At 51.6% G+C, this 16,187-nt stretch overlaps 1 protein-coding gene across 5 annotated transcripts; it reads right to left on the reverse strand.

The window, feature by feature from the left end:
• Window positions 1-566: 566 nt before the first annotated feature.
• CITED1 (Cbp/p300 interacting transactivator with Glu/Asp rich carboxy-terminal domain 1) lies at window positions 567-6,062 on the reverse strand. 5 transcript variants are annotated; one of them, XM_004064381.4, is made up of 4 exons: window positions 4,745-4,826; window positions 4,222-4,342; window positions 1,731-1,855; window positions 567-1,165 (listed from the first exon to the last, which is right to left on the reverse strand). In XM_004064381.4, the coding sequence occupies exons 2-4, from the start codon at window positions 4,232-4,234 to the stop codon at window positions 644-646; spliced, it is 660 nt and encodes a 219-aa protein (XP_004064429.2). In that variant the 5' UTR covers window positions 4,235-4,342; window positions 4,745-4,826; the 3' UTR covers window positions 567-643. The 5 variants fall into 5 exon arrangements, with proteins under 5 accessions (XP_004064429.2, XP_018874685.1, XP_004064427.2 ...); XM_019019140.2 differs by having other exon boundaries at window positions 4,222-4,335; window positions 4,745-4,823; XM_004064379.3 differs by lacking the exons at window positions 4,222-4,342; window positions 4,745-4,826 and adding an exon at window positions 5,919-6,062.
• Between the last annotated feature and the right edge of the window lie 10,125 nt (window positions 6,063-16,187).

Below are 16,187 nucleotides of genomic sequence, written 5' to 3' on the forward strand. Positions count from 1 at the left end.
CTGGAGAAGGCACCTCAAACCCCAGTTTAATGATGGGAGTCTGTTGCTTTTGCAATTTTCCAGAGAAATCTGAGCTCCCAGGTCACAGGATCCTTCTTCAGCCCTATCTATCTATTGCACATGGGCAAGAGGGCAAAGGAAAGGCCTTAATGGGTCAGTTGGATTGGGGCTAGAGAGTGGGTGGGGGTGGCTTTTACAGTTGGTGAAGTGTGTGCCACCTGGCCAGGGATGTGCCTTTAGACTTGGATGTGCATGTAGCAAGGAGGCTGCACAAAGGTCTGATCAGTCTCTCTTCCCAGAAAGCCCCCAACCAGCCCCTGTATGCCATGGTGTTCCTGGAGTCTTAGGGCAATGAGACCAGGTACTCCTGAGGAGATAGCCACAGTGGTGCTGGCAGCAGGAATTCAGTGAACAGCCCCCTTCACCCTCCCTTCTCCTTCCATCCCATCCAGCTCCTTCCCAGCTAGCCACTCACAACCCCGCCATGGGCCTCAGAATTGCTAAAGGGACATCAGACCATACTACACATCATTAGATCTCAATGAAGAACACCTCTAGTTGGCCCGTCTCTTTGTAAGTAACTTTATTTTTATTTACAACAGAATTGGTGGCTTTATTCCTCCATCTTTAGGGACACTTGGCATTAGCAGCTAGATGGAAAGTCCGCAGTGAAGTCAAACTCATTCTGCCCCAGCCACAGCTCCGGAAGCTCATTGGCTCGGTCCAACCCCAGTTCCACCACCAGCGACATCAGCACTTCCTCATCCACTGGGTCCGAATCGATGATAGCAGGGCTCTGGGCACCAGCAGAAGGAGAGAGTGATTCTGCCCCTCCCGCCTGGGCCCCAAAGTCCCAGTTTTGCAGGGGCCCTGCCTCCCCGGGTTGGCCTGGAGTGGCAGCAGCCATCCCCTGATACTGGCTATTAAGTTTCTGCAGTTGCATACTAGCCAGCAAGTGAGGGGCGGGGTGCAGGTTGAAGGATGGGGGTTTAGTGGGAGGGGTGGTGGTAGGAGAGCCTATTGGAGATCCCAAGGAACTAGTGGGAGCCCCACTGGCCTTGGTTCCATTTGAGGCTACCCCAGGGTAGTGCAGAATGGCCACTGCTTTGCGATCTTTCACCGCAAGGTTGGAGTAGGCCACGGAGCTCATCTCTTGGTTGGCATCCTAGAAGACAGAGAAAAGCACACCATAGTAACCCTGCTCCTGGCTTGTCCTTCACCATTCAGCAGATTTAGAAGGTTCCTACCTGCACTTCATTTGGGACTAGAGGTGGAGAGGTAGCAAGTCGACCCCCTTGAAAATTAGGCTTCCACCTCAAGCATCCTTTTGCTGCCATGGCTCTGAGCACTGAGGCCAGAGCCCAGTTATAGTGCTGGAGCACCTGCCATCCTAAATGGGTTCACTGCTTTCAGCTCCTTCCCCATAGCCTCCACCTCACCATCCTAAAAAGGGCACCTCCTGTCCCTCTTCTCAGCCTCACTTTAGTCTCTTCAACAGAGTGGTTTTGCTCCCGCTCGATTTCTCTGCTCCCTTCCCCGCCATCTTTCAACACCCCTAGTGGGTTCAATCTGACCACAATTTAGGCAGAAGCTGTTCTCATTCTCCCCAGAGATAGTCCTGTTGTCTCCTCTCTGCTCAAGGACACTGGGTAATGCACGTAGGAGGGCCTGGCCCATGACCCCCGAAAATTTGTCTTTCCCTGCCTCATCTGTAAAATGGCAAAAATTACCTCCTTCGCAGGTGAGGTGCCACCCTTGACATCAAGTGCAGGCCTTGACGTTGTTGGCATTTCAGAGCCTTGGCAGAAGTTGGATAAATTGGCGGGAAGTGATGCTGCCAGCTGGAGCTGTTGTGCTGCAAGTGAGGAAGAAGCAGTGGTAAGGGCAAAAGGCTTCACTGACCAACAAAGCACTAGCAAAGCCCGAAGCAGGGCAATGCCACGCAGCTATGAGGCAAGGATGGTGACTGAGTTAGAATCAAGACCAGAGATCACCCGAGCACAGGGAGGAGAGATCAAGCTGGAACTTTTGCCTGAGGCAGGAAAGGTGCTTGATTCGGCCAGGTACTGCCCAGGCAGCCACCTACCCATATCACCAAGATGGGACACACTGCTTCCTCATGCAAGTGACTTCACAGTCTCAAGGTGTATGTGTGGGGGTGAGGGTGGCACTGTTCCTGGTTCAGAGGACAGGAATGTCCCTGAGTAAGCAACATATTGTCTCAATGGGCTACTAGCATCCAGGCTGGAGAGTTGGGGCCTCCACTGGGACTGGGAGAATGTGAGAAGAAGTCAGGGCAAGGAAGACCTAGAAAGCTAGAGGCTGCAGCACAGGGAAATAACAAGTCTCTAGTGCAAATGTCATGGAGCTCCAAAGCATGACCTTGGGCATGCCTGTGAGAAGCCAGGCTGATTAGGGTGGTCTGGGGGCTCTGAGGCAGCTGGAGCCAGAGAAGCTAGGAATGTGTCACTTTCCTCCATGTCTCAAGCCCCCTCCAAGACAGCCCCAGCATTGGGCTTTCCTAGGATGCCTACCCCAGAAACCTGAGTCCAGCCATTCCCATCTATAGTGACAAGTGAGGCACAGAGATTCAATGCCTTTTTAGTCAGGTTGCAGCGGTTCTGGGAGCAGAATCTAGCACCCCTATGGCCACATGCCTCACCTGACCACTGGCTAAGTCATCATACCTAGCTGGATTCAAAAGGCTTCCAAAGAAGTGATTCCCTGGCTCAAGTGCCAAAGGATAAGGGAATGAAGGCAAAAGAATACCTCCAAACCAGAAAATAAACAAACCTCTGAAAATCTCAACTTATTTTCCTGGAGGCCTGTTTACAAAGAAGAAAAAAATGTCTCATAGCTAGGCACAGTAGCACCCTCCTGTAGTCTCAGCTACTCAGGAAGCTGAGGTGGGAGGATCACCTGAGCCCTGGAGTTTGATACCAGGCTGGGCAACATAGCAGGACCCTATCTCTTAAAAAAAAAAGCCCCATATATTCTAGCTTTCATGATCAATTAGAGATGTAGAATTTCATATTTATAAATACCTCTTGGTCCAAAGAATCTTGAGGACCTTAAAAAGAGTCTCTAATCTTTCCAAGGAGGCTAGAATTCTCCATGACACTCTCCACTCCGCAGCGGTCATTAAGAATCTGCTCAGACACTTCTAGAAAGTGGCCACTTACTACCTCTCTGTATCATCTTTGCATTGCTTACTTGGGTGGATGGGGGTAAGGGAGGGAAAAATAGAGAAAGGGGTAAACATTTTTTTAAAAACATGAGGAAAAAATATCAGCTGTTGGGTCCCGCATCATTGCTTGATTGAAGCCCTGCTCCTTCTCTGAGGCAACCGTAGAAAAATATTTCAAAAGCAAGTGATCACCAGACAAGAAGTCTAACACATGTCGTCTTCAAGAGCCCTAGCACGATCAGTATCAGACAATTTTCCTGTCCTAAGAAAAATGTCTGGGGGCCCTGTCCATCTTTTCCTGTTCCTATCCAGCCTTCCCTCTCCTTTTTGCCGCTTGGTACCCGAATGTACAAAACGAAGAAAAAACAACAGGAGCAGCAGCAACAACAGCAAAACCAAAAGAGAAACATTAGAAAAATCAAAAGAGAGAACGAGCAAAAAAACTATCTCTACTCTGATATCAGTTCGTGGGGGAAGACCATTTTACCGCGCCTCCCTCTTCAATCTGGGAGCTCCCCCAGAAGAGACCCTGTGTCCATTCAGATCTTCTGCCTTCCATTACTGACCCACCACCCACTCTGACCCCAGCCTGGGTCTGCGCTCCATAGGCGCTCAGTAAGTGTTGTTGAATGCGTCTGAAGAAGCAATCGCATTTCCATCGGCATCCCTGGCTCTGCTTCCCCGGCTTTCTGCCCTCCTCCACCACCCTCTAGCCCGTTCGTGGGCAAAACTTGGCAATGCGGAAACGTCCCAGCCCGCTCTCCAAGCCGCGAGCTGACCACTGCGAAACGGCTGCGACAGGCGGCTGGGAAACCTAGAGCAACAAGTGCCTCCTCGCCGGCTGATGCCTGGCGGCCCCCCGGCCACCAGTTCCCAGTCCCGCTGCCCGCTCTTCGCTTCAGGCCTGCCCTTGGGCGAGCAGCCCCCTCCCGCCTAGACAGGGGTGGGAAGGGGAGAGGGAAAAGAGAAGGGAGAGGCAGGTAGGGGCCTCATCTTTAACCTGTTGGGGGACCAAAAGTTAAAATGGCACCAACCGGATGGTTCCATCTCGATTGCTATTTTCTCACTCAGAAGGAGAAATTTAAAAATCCAAACAGCACTGCGGCTTGGCTTGGACGCGCTCTAACCAGACCAGTCAGTTTCGCCACCTGAAAACTAAAGGCCCGTTGTTTGCGGACAGCTCGGCTGCCCTCCTCGCCGCATCCCAGATGGAGCCGCGGAACCGGGGGCGGCCGGGAGCATCCCTTGCACGGCGGGCGCGTGCACCCAGGCCACCGGGGCCCTGAGCGTCCGTTCCCGCAAGTGCTGTATCAGGAACTGATCTTAGAGACAGGATGGACAGGCAGGAAGGGGCACGGGTTGTCGGCCTCCGCGGCGAGTCCGCACTCCGGCGCCGGCTGCTGCCACTCCCGCGCCTGATCAACACTTACTGAGCGCCCGCTGAGCATCCGACGCGGCAGCAGGCTGAGCCTACCCCCTAGCCAAGCCGCCTGCGGTCAGTGCTAAAACCCCGCTAGGAGAAGAGTGAGAGAAGCTCGGAGAGGTGCGGTAACTTGCCCAAGGTCACAGCGCTAGAAAGTGGCGGAGCCGGGATTCGCAGCCAGGTCTCTCTGACTCCAAGTCCGGTGCTCTGCGAAGCAGGGACTCGGCGCGCGGCTCGCCAGCCCGCGTTTATAGGGAGAGGGGTGTGCGCGTGGGTGTGTGTGTGTGGGCGTGTGTCGGGGGAGGGGAGGGCTGAGGTCGACTGGGCAGTAGAGGCAAGTTGCCCAAATTCGCTAACTTCCATCCTGCAATTCCGCTGAACTCGGCCCGAAAAGCCCCTCTTGCCTCAATTCCCCGAAGTAAATCTGAGCTTTGTGCAGCTCCGGAGCCAGAGCGTCCAGATGCGGTCCGGGAGATTAGCAAAGTCGGTGGAAGCCAAGCTGGAGAAAGCGCGGGCGCAGGGAGAAAAGGTGCTGCCGTCTCCCCGGGAGAAGCGGGCACCCGGCCCCGCTGGCCGGCAGGGGGGCGCGCTGGCGAGCGAACCCCAGCGCTGGCGGGCGGGCGGGCGGCCCCTCGCCCCCAGCAGAGCAGCTTTCCAACAGAAAGCAAGTCTCCCCAGAACCCTCCGGCCCGCCTGGCGGCCGCCCACTCCCCATACCCGCTCCACGGGAGTCCTCGGCCCCGCCGCCCAGCCCGGCGGCCCGGCTTACCTCTGAGAAGCCGCCTGCCCTGGAGAGAGGGAAGCGCGGAGCTCGGTGAGCCGCAAGAGAGGCGGCGGAGCCCCCAGCCCCTGGCACGCACGCCGCCGCCACCGCTACCGTGAACCGGTCGCGCTCAGCGCCCACGGCCGCGCCGTTGGCCACCCGACCCCGGGGCGCCTGGGAAAAGCCCGCACCGCGCCGCTGCACCGCACAGTGCCGCGCCAAACAGCCCCTGACCGAGCTGGTGCCCGCCCGCCCGCCCGCAGCTTCGGCGCCGGACTCCGGGGCGGTGGCGGTGGCGGCCACCGCGCTCCCTTCCCGGCGCTGGGGACCCGGCTCTCAAGCCCCCATTGCCGCCCGGAGAGCCCTGACGCACACGCACACGGCAGCAGACTGGCCTCGGCTAGGAATCCCAGGAAGGACAGACCCTTTTTTTCCCTTTTTTTTCTTCCCTCAATTTCCACGTCTTTATAACCGGCTTAGGGCATTATTAGCACATGTCCTGGCTCGTGGGCGAGTTGGTGGCAAAATCTGAACTGGATACTCACGGAGGGCCCGCGCGGGTGCTGTGCCGTCCGCTGCTCTCTTCCTCCTCACCGAGAACCGCCCCTCGCCGGCGGACTACAAGAGGGCAGCCGGGTAGAGCGAGCTTCCTCTCGGCAGCTCAGCGGTGCCCCTTCTGCAGCTGTGCCGCCGGGCACATTTTTATAGCAGCGGCTGGCGTCTGTGGCCCTTTAAAGGCGCTCGAGCTGGTGCAGTCACCGCGGATCGTGTGAAAGCAAAGGGCCGGCTGGGGAACGGAGTCCACGCGGCCACGCGAGTCCGGCAGCCCTGTGGACCGGCCAAGGCTCCCGGGGTGGGGCTGGCGAGTCCGGGCTATGGGCAGCCCTCGCCCGGAGCCCTGGCCAGTGCCCGGCTTCTAAAGCTGTCGGGGGCCAGGGCCCGGGACACCGGCTCTCCCCACCGCCCCTCCCCACCGCCCCTCCCCACCGCCCTGCGTGGACTTGCCCAATAAATTCCACTTAGTAATTTCACTGAGGCAAAGGAGAGCCGTTAGTGTCTGTTTTCTGACCTAAATCTAGTCGGGGGCCAAAACGGGCTTCAGGGGTTTTGGGAGAGAGCTGTGGGCTCAAGGAGTGACCTGGAAGAGAGGGGCGCACACGAGACGGGGGAATGGTCATTAGTTTTCTGCAGGGCTGTCTTGGAGCCTGTCTGCCTTTTGGGGGGCTGTACTATCTCATTCGTTGAAGAGCTGAGGCTGGGGGCTCCTTTTCCTCTTAAAGTCGCCAGATTCTGGGCAGAGTCGCATGGGGGGCCTATATGGCAGCGGTGGCTCTCCTAGAAGTTCTGAGCTGGGGTTGGGTTCGAGGGTTTCTGTTCTGTGGTCATCCAGGGCAGGAGGCTGGCAGGATGCGACCCGGAGAAATGCTACTCTCCCGGACCGTGGGACCAGGTGCAGCTCACTAGGCTCGCCGAAAAGCCAACAGTAGGCAACGGGGTACGAAGAGATTGCCCCAGGGTTCGCGGAGATTCCTCCTGCCTTCCCACGATGTCAGGTTGTTTTATTGTAACTACATAATCATTCCGGTCTAGCAAGAATAACGTTTTGCATTTGGAGTTCGTCTTTCTTAGGTAGAGATGTTGTCTTACAAATCCTTACTGGAAAGAGGTCTGGGTCTTCTCCTTCACCTCAATTCGGATTCTTTGTGGCCAAGAAATTCCCACCTTACCACTTACAGGGAGGCCATCGGGATTACCCCTCTGTCACCGCCCCCCCCCGCCCCCCCCCCGGCCCCGCAGCTCTTTTTTTGCTGCCTTTCAGCAACAGCTACTCAGTTTACACTGTTTATAAAACATACTCTTTAAGAAAAGGTCCTGATGTTAAAAAAGGGGGGAGGGAATGTCACGAAGTCATTTTCACTATGTATGTGTTCTGTCTTCTTAATTGGATTTGAAGACCTGAAGTTCTCTTTTTCTTTTCTTTTTCTTTTTTTAGTAGCCCCAAGTGCCCTGCATTTGCTCTTCTAACAAAGTTCTGTTTGTTGACGGACTGACCGGCTTACTGACACAAAGATGGGAAGCAAATGGAGAGACGGATCAAGGCCCTTCCTCGGCATCTGGAGGAAGCTTGGGCGAGTGCCTTGGTCGCCAGGTAAACCCATTCTCCAGCCCTCAAGGCTGCCTTGCACAGCTCCAGTCTTTTCACCTACCCTGTCCCAACACAAACCCCGGTAGCATCCACACCCCACACATCTTCGCTGCACTTTCTCACTTTGCTTGCCAGATTGTGGGCCCTGCCTAGTCTCCCTCTGATAAAAGGCGGGATCTGTCGGCACCCTAAAGCCTTACTGCAAACCGCGTGTGAAATACACCCTCAAGTTCTCTTGGTGTTTGCCTGGGATGAAAAAAAATGTTTCTGCGAAAACTAAGTGGTGGAGAATGAGCGACTCTAGGCTTTCGAATTGCATGTTACTAATTTGAACCCCTGACCCACCCTCCCCGTCAGCCCCGGCTTGGCTCGGGAGCGGGTCTGGCAACAGCGGCAGCTTCTCCGCTGCAGGCTCCGGATCCGGGAGGTGTGGATCCGCCCTCCATCTATTGGATGGCTCCCAGGCCAATTGTTAGAAAGAGGCATATGTTCATCTCGGCTTCTGGAGTGTCTCCGGAGCAGTTGCTCAACAGCCAGCCCCCTCCCCCATCCGGACCATTGAAGGGCAGAAAAAGGAGCGCCCTCCACCACATTTCTCTGTGCCCACGTGCCACAAAGGGTCTCCCCCCTGGTGACTTCCTGTCATCTCCACTGCTTACCTCCTGGGGAGCAGGAACGAGAGGGGCTTCAAGCACTCAGCTTTGAAGCACAAAAGCCACCCCTTTCCTTTTTGGGGAGATGGGAGAGGAGGTTAGTTGCAGAGGCTGAGAGGGAGCAAAGGAGACATTTGCATTTCTCGGCAAAAATGCTCTGATCACTGACTTCCCCGTTGGCTCCAGCAGAGCTCAGAGCTCTCCGCTGAACTCTTATCTCCAACTTGGCAACTAGACCGCGAGCTTGCGAAGCAAGGAGAGGACAGGGATGGTCACCTACCGAGAACCTCTGTGCGCCAGCGCTGGGCCTGGCATGTTCCCCATCCATCATCTTATTTAATTCCCAGGACAGCCCTTTGAGGTAGGGTTTACCAAAGGTGAAACAGAGCCTCGGGGAATTGCCCAAGTTAACATAGCCACGTGGCTGAGTGTTTGAATCTGGGTCAGGCTAGCTGCAAAGTTTTTACCCTCAGCCCTAATCCCCGCTGCCTAGGAGGGTAAGGAGGCTGTCTAGAGTGCAGGTTCAGGGGTCAGTAGGCCTGGGTTTAAATTCCTACTTTGCCATTTGTTAGCGGTGAATTCTTAGGCCAATGGCTTCATGCTTTGGTCTTCAATTTTCCCATCTGTTAAATGGGGATAACAATGGTACCTACTCTGTGGGGGTTGCTTAGCCTGATTGGTGCCCGCAGTGTAGTAAATGGCCAATAAATGCTGTTATCGTACTGGACCTTCTGATTATTTTCCTTTTGCCTCCCGTCCCTGCCTCAGCTCACACACTTCAGATTCAGTAATACTTGCTGAATGATTAATTTTAAAACCAGACTGAGAGGGGATGAAGGAGGTCTATAAACTCAGGGAGGAGAGAGAGAGAGAAAAATGCAGATTTCTTCTTAAAATCCCACCCTCCAGAACCAAGGACTGCCTGAGCCATATGACAGGAGTAAATTTGGGACCAAAAAAAGGTGATCACTTTTTACAGGTCAGCCTATAAACTTACAGAGTGGTCTCCAGAAACATATACTCAATACGTGTGTAGAAAAACTTTAAAAGCACAAGTTTTTATTCAAGAATATTTACAGCAGAATTGTTGATAATAGTGAAAAATGAAAAGGAACCTAAATGTCTATGGTAAGGGTGTGTCCCTTGGTACCTTGACACATACACACACACACACACACACACAATCCTGATTTTGAAAACTCTTATTCATAGGAAAATATTCATAACAAAATATGAAATAAAAAATGCTGGGTACAAAGTTGCATAAATATGATGCCAAGCTGCAAAGGGCACAAAGGGAACAAAATTAAATACTCACTATGTTTCCAATCACGTATGAATATGTACAGAAAGCGACAGTCTGGAAAATACCAAAATGATAACAGTGCCAGTAGAGTGGTAGGATTATGAGTGATTTTCTTCTCTTTTCCCCATATTATGCAATATTATTCTTATAAGTAAATATGAATTTATAGTTAATAAACTCCATAAATATTATGTTCCCACTTTTGTTAAAATATATGTGCATAGAAAAAATATCCATAATCTCACTACTCAATTATAATCACTGTTAACACCAAAAATTGTTAACAGTGATTATAATTGAGTAGTGGGATTATGGATAATATTTTTATTTTGCTTTTCTTTATTTTTCTGCAATATGATTATATTACTTTCTTACAATTAAAACAGATTCATAATTTAAAAAGTACATAATCAGAGGGATCCCACTTGGGTTAAGAGTATGAATGTAAATTGAAAAAAATGAGAAGGAAGAATACTAAAATATTAAGAGTTTTATATTAGGTGGTAAGGAATTATGGGTAATTTCCTCTCTATTTTCTGTAATCTGCTTTTATTATTTTTACAATTAAAATAAAATGTACCTAAAAATAACATATACAATATGATCCCACTTTTGTTAAAAACGAATATGTATATAGAAAAAAATAATAAACTACTCCAAAATGTAGTAGTCTCTGGGTGGTGAGTTTATTAGTGATTTTTGTTTTCTCCTTCATACATGATTTCTTCATATGCCAAATTTTCTACAGTCATCATGTATTACTTTTTTAAAAAAGTGTAAAGTACTTGGGTAATGAAGTTTTTATGGAAAAAAGAGCATGTCTGGGATTTGCTTTAAAACATTCCAGTTGAGGGTGGGGGGAAAGTGGACAGGGGATATAGATTAAATAAGATGATAATTGTTGAAGATGGCTTCATTATAATGTGTTTTTGTTTATTTGTTTGTTTGTTTTGAGACAGGGTTTCACTCTGGCACCCAGGCTGGAGTGTAGAGGCACGATCTTGGCTCACTGCCACCTCCACCTCCTGGGCTCAAACAATTCTCCCACCTTAGCCTCCAGAGTAGCTGGGACTACATGCGCGTGCCACCATGCCCAGCTAATTGTTTGTGTTTTTGCATTTTTTGTATTTTTTTTTTGTAGAGATGGGGTTTCATGATGTTGCCCAGTTCTTGAACTCCTGAGCTCAAGTGATCAGTCTGCCTCGGCTGCCCAAAGTGCTGCGATTACAAGTGTGAGCCACCGCGCTGGCCTATAATGTGTTCTTTACTCATGTATATGTTTTTTAATTTCCATAATAAATTTTTTACAACTATTTTTCACATACATTATCTCTTTTAATCTTATGCTACCCCTGTGGGGTCAGTTATCTCCATTTTATAGAAAATTGAGATTCAAAGAGGTGAAGTCACTGGACCTGTAACACAACTGGGAGGCGAGACTGGGTCTCCATACTCCAGTTCCAATTCCAAGAGCCCAGGGCTCTTCTACATATCCCAGTTGCTGCTGCTCTTTAAAATAATTAAAAATCATTAACACTTTGTCTGACTATAAATGTAATTGTTCACTGCACAGAATTTGCAGGTAGCAGAAAAGCACTAGGAGGAAAACATAATAATCAACCCAACTGCATCCTAGTTAACCCTCTGGTGTCTGGCGGCCAAACTTCATCTCAGTTGCCTCTTACTCCAGAGGTATTGTGTGCTGCAAATTCTTCTCAGTAAGAGTGGCTAGTCTTTCCTGATGGGCTACCGAGTGAAGCTGCAACTCTTTGGGGCCCCTGTCACGTGTGGGTTCCCGGGAGATGGTGGGTCCTAACTGCCCCCCCGGCCCCCGTTATTTCCCAGTGTCCCCTTTAGATACTTCAGCCAGGACCACGGTTTTAGGGGAAGTCCTGGTGGCCCTTTTCCTCTTGCTCCATGTGGAGACTCTGCCCAGAAGCCCCCTTAGGATCCTGTGAGTCTGCAACCACTGTGAATATGCCTGTGCCTCCATTTCCCCATCTGGAAGATGCTAGTGAGAATAGCAGATGGGTCAGCCTCTGCCAGGGAGTGATGAGCTAACGTCTGTAGTACTTTCCAGCCCCTCGGAGCAAGGTGCTGGATCCTTCCCGGCTCTGCGCCTGCCCCTGCCAGCCTGAGTGAGCGCCTGGGCGGCTCTGCGCCTGCCCCTGCCAGCCTGAGTGAGCGCCTGGGCCTGGCCGCTCTGCGTGGAGGGAGTGGCCGCATTCCCTGACCCAGGCCAACAGGCTTGGACAGGCACTCACTTTTGCTTCTGTGTTTAAAAAAAAAGGAAAGAAGAAGAAAAGAAGAGAAGAGAAGATGAATTGAAGAAGAAGGGGAACAAGATCAGTTACTAGGGGAATGGGCCTGGAGAAATAGAAAATTGAGAAGAGAGCAGAGCGATCACAGGGCATCCTTGGGCACCCCAATCAGCCTCGTAGATTCTAGCCCTGGTTTCCTGTTTACACATGGGGTGGGGGAAGTTTGGAAAGGGCCAAGAATTGGGTCTAGTTGAATTGATTCCCTACTTGATTTCCTGTTATTTATGCATAATGGGAAAACCGCAAATATACAAACAGCTCAGGTCACCCGGCCTCTTGAATCCTTAGGGGCCATCTTCACAGCTCTGTCCACTCCAGCCTTCAGGGATGTCATTCCAGTGTATGTCCCTTCTCTGTACCCCCTTCTGGCATTCAACTTCATAAGAACCCTAGCCAGTCAATGCTATCATCCCCATTTTAGGAAGAAGGGCATCGAGGCACAGAGAGGGGAAACAAGCCTAAGATGACACAAAGGGTTAAGTGGCAGAGCTGGGATTCACAGCCGGTCTGGCTCACTCCTGAGGCCAAACATCCCCCGCTAGGCTACCTTGTTATCGGTGCCCCCCTGTTATTGGTGTCTATGCTTTTCTTTCTTCTAGAATGGATGGTTCACCACACTCATTGCAGTAAATAGTCAACACGTATGGCCAGAATGGATGCGTGGCCCAGATCTAGGGAGAACTCTTGAGGGAGGAGTCCAGTTAGGGGCTGGGGCAGCAATCTCCAGGGATGAGGTGCAGGTGGGAGAGGGCAGCAGCAAAGATGACTCTGAAAACTTTACCCAGGGAGAAGCCCAGGGTTCAAAGGCAGGGAGGGAGAGAGGTGCTGGTGTAGAGGAGAAAGAGAAGCAGCAAACAGGCCTGGCCCTGGGCTGTTCGGGTGTCAGCAGTGAGGCTGGAGGCCTTGGGAAGGTGTGAGGCTTTGTGGGGGAAGAGAAACTCTGCTTTAAGCATGTTTAGTTTAAGCTGTTGGCAGAACATCCAAGTGGAAATAGCTCACACACAGCCAGGAATATAGGACTGGAAAGAAAGTGAGGTTGTGTCAAAAAGAGCAATCGGCAGGATGACTTTCGGCCAAACTGTGGGGAACTTTCCCCTGCTTCTCTCCATGGCACAGAGAGGGGCTTTCTCCTCGAGGGGCCTGGGGGACACTAGCTTTTCACTGCAGCCATCCCTCTCCCCTCTCCAGCCCCTCCAGCTCAGCACAATCATGGACACGTGCTTCAAATCTCTAAAGGGCAGTGTGAGAGGATCTCAGTCCATAAATTTCCCCATGCCAGGGAGTGATAGGGGCCTCATCTCACGTTGCTAAATACATTTGGCTAGGCCTCAAGCATGCCAGGCCTTCCCTGGTTTCACTTTAGCTTCTAGAACACAGGCCTTTGGGGTCTTGTTTGCTCTCCTTTTTTGGCCACATGCCATTGTCAGGTCAGCACAGTGTCTCCCAGCTTACTTTGTCCTTAAAAAGGTGAGGCCACTTCATTCTGGCCCTGCTCCCTGCAACAGCAGGCTGAAACTGCTCCCTTGGCCTAAGACCTGAGAGATTTTGCAACCCTTTGCCCTGAGTCTCATCTCCACGCTACGGGGATTTCCCTGGACTCCCCTTTCTTGGGGCCCAGCCCTCCTAGTCTCCCAATCCCATCTCAGCTGAGGCCTCACACTTCCATTCATCCATGGATCCCACTTTGCCCTTAGTAAGAGTCTCCACTGGCATGGAGAAGTCTCCCAGCTTGGACCACTGGCCCCTATTGCCTCTCTTGGCCCTTAACTTTGGGGCTGGGAGGCTGGCCTGGACAAACATGGCTGAGTGAACATGGTTAGGAGTCATTTCGCATGCACAAACTGGGGGACTGGAAAGATTTCCATGGATCCCCACAGCCACAGAGACTTGTCCCCCTGTGTTCCCCGCAAAGGCCTGTGTTCTAGAAGCTAAAGTGAAACCAGGAAGGCCTGGCATGCTTGAGGACAAGATCAGTGCTGGAGATGGATTGAGGATCTGGGGTATCTCAGGGGGTCAAGGTGCAGACTGCCGCCAGGCAAGCAGAGAGGACCACAGGCCTGGTTATACAAGGTAAAACTTTCCTGCCTAGATGCAGGGAGAGTGCCTCAGCTAGCACATACAGTCTGCTTGTACTAATTACAAAAAGGCACCTCCTCTGGGAGGAGCAATTAGAACCAGGTGCTGCTTCCTCTGGGCTTTGCACAACCCTCACCCCTGGGCCCACAGCTTTGCAAGAGGAACACAAGCTGAATTTCAGGGCACAACCTCCACAGACTTTGAGGCCTTGCAAAGAGATGAGTCTGGGTCACCACATGGCTTGCTTAGGTTCCTGCAGTGGCCCGGCACCCCTGAGTATACCACTTCAAGGGAGTATTCTTCCTACTAGCTCTAAATAATAACATCAGTGGGAATGGTCACTGAACACTTATTAGGAGACAGATCCTCTCTGTTCCTAGTGCTCTGTGCTTATTCTCTCATTAAATCCCCCAATAACCTTAGGTGTTAGGTCAGTACTATTATTACCTCATCCGTATTTTACTGATAGGGAAATTGAGGCACAGAGATATTAGGCAGCTTGACAAGGTTATACACCTTGTATGTTTTGGGCCGAGAATCTTAACCAGGCTGACTGGCCCCAGAGCCTCTGCTGGTGACCACTGGGCCTCACTGTCCCCTAAGTAACGCCCGTTGCCAGTAGGGACCTGCCCCTTGTAGTTCATAAAGGCCTTTCCCATCCATGAGTAAAGTCAATTCTCACACAGCTTCCTCACTCCTTGGAATGTTGTCACTGTTACTATCAGGTCTTCCCTGATGACTTTTTTTTTTTTTTTTTTTTTTTTTTGTGGAGACAGAGTCTCGCTCTGTCGCCCAGGCTGGAGTGCAGTGGCACCATCTCGGCTCACTGCAACTCCGCCTCCTGGGTTCAAGCAATTCTCCTGCTCTGCCTCCCGAGTAGCTGGGATCACAGGTGCGCACCACCAATACCCAGCTAATTTTTTATATTTTTAGTAGAGATGGAGTTTCACCATGTTAGCCTGACTGGTCTTGAACTCCTGACCTCAAGTGATCCGCCCACCTCGGCCTCCCAAAGTGCTGGGATGACAGGCATGAGCCACCGCGCCCAGCTACTGATCACATCTTACAGATGAAGGGAGGAGGCTTGGAGAGGTGAGATGGCCTTGTTGAGGTCAGACAGCCAGCAAGTGAGGATGCTACCACTTGAATCTGTTCTTCCAGGTTCAATCTTTCTTTCCCCACTCTCTGACTGTGTACCCCATCTCCCTGCCCTCAGGTTCTCACCTTTCCTCAAAACTGAATGTCCGAGCTGGTAAGGACTGGAGAGATGACCTTATCCGAACTTGTCACTCAGTGTTACAGAATAGAAAGTTAGCGCTGTATTGATACCTGGTTGGACTGGAGTCAGGGTAAAAAAGACAGACCTGAGCAGAAAGAAATGTATTCAATGCAGAGAGAAAGGAGAACCAATGAGAGGAAGAGAAAGATAACAATGGGTGGGGGGATGGGGTGGGGTGGAGGGAAAGAATACGCAGATGCCTGGGAAGAAAACAAGGTAAGGAAAAGAAATCAAATGAGAAAGAAAAAGGCCCAAAGTGGGGTGAAGGCATAAGTGACCAGCCATCTGGAAGCAGCACTGAGCTCGGCGGGGGCGTGTGTTTGTGAAGCAGGGGAGCTGGACCGACAGGTGCGAGGGCCCAGCTGCAGCCAGCCAGGAACTCTCCAGGCCCAGCGCCCAACCGGAAAGAAGGCATGGCCCCCGCAAGAGACTTCTCAAGGGAGATTTTGGCTGCAGGAATATGGGGAGGAAACTGCCTTCTTCTAGAGGCAGAGTAGACCCTCAGCAGGTCCAAGGTGGGGAGGCTTGCCTCTGAAGAGCTCCTGGGGTTCCAGGGGAGGAAGGTTCCCATGGCCTATCTTTGCACTTCTCTTGCATTTTTTTCAAGCCTCTCCCAAGTGTGACCTTTGGAGTCTGGAATATGGATAATGCTCTGCTGTGTTTGTATCTCAGCCTGCCTTGTCCTGGCCTTGAATGGTCCGAGGGGATTAGTAAATGCCAATTCTTGCTACCAACAGCTGAAACCCAAGAGGAATAGGTAGGGAGGGGAAAAGGGCTGCCAGACCCAACTGGCCACTCTCCCTCTCAGCTCCAGCTGTGGCCTAGTCTGATAGTGAGAGCACAGGGCTCCACCATCAAACTGTCCCTGGTTCAAGTCCTGAGGCTACCACTTCCTAGCTTTGTCTTTGGGCAAGTGACTTTGGCTCTTTGGGCCTCAGTTTCCTTACGTGTCAGGTAGGGGAAAATAAGAATGCCTACGTCATGAGGCTGTGCCAGGGTTGAATGACATAACGTCTATGGCTATAAACTCTCA

The sequence above is a fragment of the Gorilla gorilla genome, chromosome X (genome assembly GCF_029281585.2).
Source record: "Gorilla gorilla gorilla isolate KB3781 chromosome X, NHGRI_mGorGor1-v2.1_pri, whole genome shotgun sequence".
NCBI classification, from domain to species: Eukaryota; Metazoa; Chordata; class Mammalia; order Primates; family Hominidae; genus Gorilla; species Gorilla gorilla.